Source organism: Propithecus coquereli, unplaced genomic scaffold (assembly GCF_000956105.1).
Source record: "Propithecus coquereli isolate 6110/MARCELLA unplaced genomic scaffold, Pcoq_1.0 Scaffold268, whole genome shotgun sequence".
Classification (NCBI taxonomy): Eukaryota; Metazoa; Chordata; class Mammalia; order Primates; family Indriidae; genus Propithecus; species Propithecus coquereli.
The window spans coordinates 1,116,618-1,122,865 of record NW_012148263.1 but is presented as its reverse complement, the minus strand read 5'-3'; the positions used below and the strand labels follow the sequence as shown (position 1 = coordinate 1,122,865).

The 6,248-nt window shown below is 33.2% G+C and overlaps 1 protein-coding gene across 1 annotated transcript in view; it reads left to right on the top strand.

The window, feature by feature from the left end:
* Positions 1-6,248, top strand: part of ATR (ATR serine/threonine kinase) — a 113,334-nt gene that overhangs the window by 60,438 nt on the left and 46,648 nt on the right. The window contains exons 27-28 of the mRNA XM_012647440.1: positions 1,667-1,877; positions 3,988-4,166. Coding sequence (XP_012502894.1) covers positions 1,667-1,877; positions 3,988-4,166 — 390 coding nt within the window. The remainder of the gene's footprint in view (positions 1-1,666; positions 1,878-3,987; positions 4,167-6,248) is intronic.

Sequence of the window (6,248 nt, the reverse complement as noted above, 5' to 3'; positions counted from 1 at the left end):
ATGATGCCATTGTACTCTAGCCCAGGCAACAGAATGAAACCCTGTCTCAAAAAAATATATATTATTTTTAATAGCATAAGTATTATCTCACTATGGTCTTAAGGTAAAAATCCAAATTATACAAATAAATCAAAGTGTGCTCTTTGAGTACCATTCCTCATCCTACATCCCCAGAAAGTCATCACTATTATTAATGTGATATATACTTTTTCCAGAACTTTTTTTTTTGATGGTGATATCCTCTTGTAGGTATTTTTCTGCAACTTGCTTGGTTCTTTGGTATGTTTGTTTACCAGTATATAGAGAGGTATCCTTTCTTTAAGTACTGCATAATATAATCCTTCCATTGTGCATTTGTCCCATAGTTTAACTATTGCCATAATAATGATTAGCTAGATTTCAGTTCTTTGCTTTTACATAGCATCATGGCAATGCTTACTTATGAAAGTGTTTCTGTATAGGTGTCTGTTATAGATACTGAAAAGTAGAGCTGTTAGGTAATACGATATGGGCATTTAAGATTTTATTAGAGAGTGCAAAATTGTACTGATTTATAGTCCTACTAGCAGTTTGTGAATGTATCCATTTTTCACACGCTTGCCGATACTTGATATTTTTAAGCGTTTACATTTTATGCAATATAATAGGTTAAATAAAGGACATTTTACTATTTAATTTACATTTTCATTATTACTATAATAGTAAGGTTATGTTCATTGGCCATTTGGGTTACTTTTTTTAAATTTTTTTAGAGATAAGAGTCTTGCTCTGTCAGCCTAGGTAGAGTGCAATGGCATGATCATAGCTCACTGCAACCTCAAACTCCTAGGCTCAAGCAATCCTCCTGCCTCAGCCTCCCGAGTAACCAGGACTACAGCCATGCACCACCATGCCTGGCTAATTTTTTCCATTTTTGGTAGAGACAGGGTCTCGCTCTTGCTCAGGCTGGTCTCAAACTCCTGACCTCAAGCTATCCTCCTACCTTAGCCTCCCAGAGTGCTAGGATTACAGGTGTGAGCCACTGCGCCCAGCCTTGAGTTACTTTTATGTGGAATGTCTGTTTATATCCTTTGCCTATTTGGTGTGTGTATCCTTTTAATCAATTGGTATATTCTGGCTATCTATTTGTTTACAGCCATATTTTGCAAAAATTTTTCTTAGTGGTTTATTTTTAACCTTTGTGCCTTTTGCCATGCAGAAATTTTAACTGCAAATGCCAAATTTATGAATCTTTTAATGATTATGAATTTTAAGCTTTTTATGTGATCCCTTCTCTTATCTAATGTCATAAACATATTTTCCTATATTTTTTCTTTTAATCCTTTTGTTTTTACATTTAGTTGTTCAGTTACTCTGAAATTAATTTTTGCAGATAGTCTAAGATGTTACTCTTAAGATTTTTTATGACTAGTTATTATTCTTGAATAATCTAGAATTTTAAAAAATATTTATTTTTATATTTTCTTTAGTGACTCTTCAGAAGATTTTCTTTTTAGAGTAACATTTGATTGGGTTTAATTATAGATCAGAAAGCTAATTTATTATCAACCAATCATGTTTCCTTTTCTTTTGAAAATTATTGCCTTGGAATGGTTAGTCTTATATGTCATATAGTAGTAAAATGGTTATACAGACATGTTATTACCTATAAAATGAGTTCTCTTAGGTTTATGCAGAAATTATGGCGGTTCTAAAGCACGACGATCAGCATACCATAAGTACCCAAGACAGTGCATCTGATCTGTGTCAACTCAGTACACAGACTGTGTTCTCCATGCTTGACCATCTCACACAATGGGCAAGGCACAAATTTCAGGCACTGAAGGCTGAGAAATTTCCACAGAGCAAATCAAACAGAGATAAGGTAGACTCAATGGGTAAGTTATAACTTCTGTTTATTTTCTTCTTTTTAGTATTTACCAATTAGCTCCTTTTTGTATCAATTCTATAATTTAAGCATTAACTTTAAAAGGAACTGTTTGTATATGTTTTTTTAAATGAGTAATGGTGTGGGCTTTTCACACTATTCACTGCAGTGAATGTATAGTCATAAGACCTCGCTCTTCTTACTGTAAATTTGGACAAGACATGTATCTAATTTTTCTTTGTATAAAACGGGGTTAATATTATCTGCATTAGAAATTGTTATATTAAATGAGATCATGCATATATAACTTATAAAGTGTGAAATAAGTGAGATGTTGTTAATATTGTATTAACCTACCCTTCCCTGTTAACTCATTTACTCCATGTCCCCTCAGTATATTGTGTGTGTGTGTGTGTGTGTGTGTGTGTGTGTGTATGGTCTAAATGTGTGTTGTCCTTTTTCACTTGTGAAATATTCTTTGCAACCTTTTTCACACTTAACTTTTAAATTTCTAAAGAGATTTTAATTTCATTTATTTCATGGCCTATAGAGAAGCTATCTCTTTTTCCCCTGTCTGTGGTAGTGTTTGATATCTAGTAGGCTTTCCAGACATGCTTACTATAAATTACTACACTACACCCTGCTATGCTTAGTATTGTGCTATTTTTATATGTACTATTACAGCCCCCACTAATATGACTAAAAGAAGAATCTTATTAGAGTTAGCAATGACACCTGCTAATTTGTTCCTATGATACAAGCATTTGGTGAGAAGAATTATATTCATCACACACTAATGGGTACTCTTGCTGTCTTTGAACCTTTTTTTTTTTCATTCTTACAGTAAGAAGGATTATAATATCCTTGTTTCTTTATACTTCAGCCATACTCATGGACATCACATGTTTTTCCCCTAGGCTTTGTGACTAATTGAAAAAATTGACTGTCTAAACAATCCTTAAAGAAGCTTTCACTTACACAGTTCTCAATTTGTGAGCATCTCCCTCTTATTGTCCATATACCTGTGAAGGCACATACATTTCTGTTGTTAAGCACAATAGTTTATTTTTCTAAAATTTCTGGATTTGCAAATAGTTACCTCTTTAGGAGAATTTTTTCTTCTAGAATATGGCTAATAATATATTTTCCATTAATTTAACAATTAAATGTTTGTTCCTATTTCTGCATGTGAAAATGGTAGTGTAAAACTAAACACTAACTCTGTTATCACCATTTTCATTAACACTGCAATTAAATTTTTAGCTTTTAAGAATGACATTTGTAATAGTTCAAAAGTATAATAACTTTAACATTTCTCATAATTTGAAATTATCTACACATTTTGATGGAAATGAGGAACTTATTTTAAATTAATGTCCTTTAAATATACTATCTTGATTATTTAAATTTTGAAGAAATTTATTTCTGTCTTGTTTTCTATATGCTTTTATGAATCATTATTAAAATGTAAAAGTTTTAAATAAGAATTCATAAACTAGACTCTCCTCATTTAGAAGTTTTGAATGTATATCTATTCGTAGACTCTTAAAAAATTATCTAAAGTACTTGTGTTTTTACTTTGAAGGCACTTCCATTTCCATTGTAAGACATAAATTGAAAACCTCTCTACATGTGTTGTATAGCAACACAAGAAAAGATAGGTTGATAACAAAGAATTCTAAACTTTAAAATAAAAAAGGCTATTTCCATAGTTCTGCTATTTCTGTGCTAAATAGCTACATTATATCAGTAATGTCATCAATAAAAACTCATCTTGTATCTTTTGTATCATCTTTATATCTTTTCAACATTTAATAATAGATTTACATTTAATCCTCACAACAACATTGTAAGAAAGGCAAGACAGGTACTAATATTTCCCTTTTATAGATAAAGAAACAGAAGCTCAATAAATTGCATGACTGTCCAAAGTAAAGTAAGTAATAATGGTGGAGTTGGAGGAAGACCCTCTGAACAATGATTGTTATTAGTTATATCCTAAATATGATATCCTAATACATTTAGATTAATTTATTTAGTGAAATAAATTGAACTTAAATACTTAAATAAAAATTTCCTCTTATAATTCTTTAATTACTCATTTTTTTTTTATAATCTAGTATCTACTGCGAATTATGAAGACTATCAAAGTGTAACTCGTTTTCTAGACCTCATACCTCAGGATACTCTGGCAGTAGCTTCCTTTCGCTCCAGAGCATACACACGAGCTGTAATGCACTTTGAATCATTTATTACAGAAAAGAAGCAAAATATTCAAGAACATCTTGGATTTTTACAGGTTTGAAATTAATATAATGAATTTAATAATGAAAATTAATATTGTCAGTCTTTTGTGATTATGTTCATTTTATTGAGCATTTTATTGAGTGTTTAAGATGCTATGCTAGGCACTGGGTATTTGTAAGCACTTTAGAACCTTATAGATTAGTGGCAAGAGATAAACATTAATTTGGTATAATATCTTAAGTGTAGTGGCAGTGATGTAGATGTGCCCTGAGGAAGGACACTTACCTCATCCTCTATGTGAGGTCAGTGGGAGACAGGAGTGGGTGAACCAGGGGTCAGGAGTGGCTTCTGAGATGATATCTTAAAGAGTGAGTGATAGTTAGGGAGGCAAGACATTCTAAGCAGAGGCATCCCTGCGGAGTTGGGAAAGAACAAGGTATATGCTAAAGAGTTTTGGAATGGCAAAGTAAAGAGAGATTTGGACAGAGGAAAGATCACAAATCACAGAGGACCTTTTACGTTGCTCGAGCTTCTTAGAGGATGTGAAGTAGGAAAGTGTTTCGGTCATAATGGCATTTTAGCTAAATGCCTATGACAATTGTGGAGGAAGAGTTTGAAAAGGCTATCATTCAAGAAATTACTATTCTCTTTGTGAGAAGTGTGGGCCCGAATTTGGAGGTGGGTAAGTGAGGGGATGCACTGGTTATATCAGGTATTAGGCATGATAATGCTAGTGAAATAATCCTTTAGGTGATGTTTTGACTTTGTAGGGAAGAAAAGAAAGTAAGGGCAGATGGGGCTAATATAATAAGATTAAACAAGAGATGAAGATTGGTAGGCTTTTCAGATCAAAAAGCAAAGTGTGGTAAAAGAACCGGAAAATTAGTAGCTTGTAGTCTTAGGATGAATATTAGCCCTTTCCTGTCTTTGTCTTTCTCCTTATCTAGCTTTTAGTCTGTGGTTCATTGTTAAAATCTTTCCCTTAGCAGAATGTTCAACTCCCTTGACTTTTTCCCATTGTGTTCTCACTTTGTAAATCGCCAGCCATATAAGCAGCTGAACGTTGCTGGAGAAAAATTTCGTAATGGGTTTTTATGACTGGTTTTACTTTAAGTTCATGATCTCGAGCATCTTTAACACTGCAGGACTCCAATACTGCCATCAGTCCTGCTGTGTTTCTCTAGTTAAGCCTACTTTCCCACTTGTCAGGATGACCGTCTCTTACCTTTTCTTTGCTTCCTTGCTCTATCTACCTCATTCTCAACTGAGGATCTTACTTCATCATTCATTAGGAAAATAGAAGCCAAATGTCTTACCAAATCTGCAAATGCACAACATCTGCACCATATTCTTTTCTTCCCTTCTGTTATTCCTAAGGAAGTCTCCCTTCCTGCCAAAATTCAGTCTATCTACTTAATTTCAAGTTCTTAATTTCAAGGATTTAACTCCTTCAAATATTCCTTCTTTCTCTAGTATCATTAATTTTTTTTCTTGAACCAGAGTATATAGAGCATATAGACATGCACTGGTATCTCCTATCTTAATTTTTTGTAATTCTCTTGATCTTCAATTCCCCCTCAGATACTTCCCATCTCTCTGTTTCACAGCCAGTTTTTGAAAGAAATGTCTGTCATCTCTATACTGTATTCATTTCATTGTTTCTCATTCACTTTTTGCCCATTCCAACAAGACTTCTCTTTCTCTTTCTTTTCTCTTGATTGTATGTATCCTTGCTAAGAAAATCAGTGGCCTCCATGTTGTCAAATCCAATAACTGTTTTCCAATCCTCATTTTCTTAACCACGCAGTATCATTTGACCACTTCTTTCTTATTAAGACATTTGCTTTTCTCTCACAGTTTCTGGGATGTTTTATTCTCCAGGTTTCTTCCAACTTCTCCTTTTTTCCCTCTTTCATTTGCTAGCACTTCCTTGTCAATAAATATAGAGGCTCTAGTCTCCATTCTCTCTGCCTTCTTTTCTCTGTCTCTGTTCATTTCCTAGATCATCCCATCCTTTTCGCCATCTTTAAAGACTATCTTTGCACTAATTGCTTCCCAGATGTTTATCTTTAACTTGAATATCTCCTTTGAGCTCATATTGATGTCTTGGGTTTCTTGAAGGCATCTTAATACT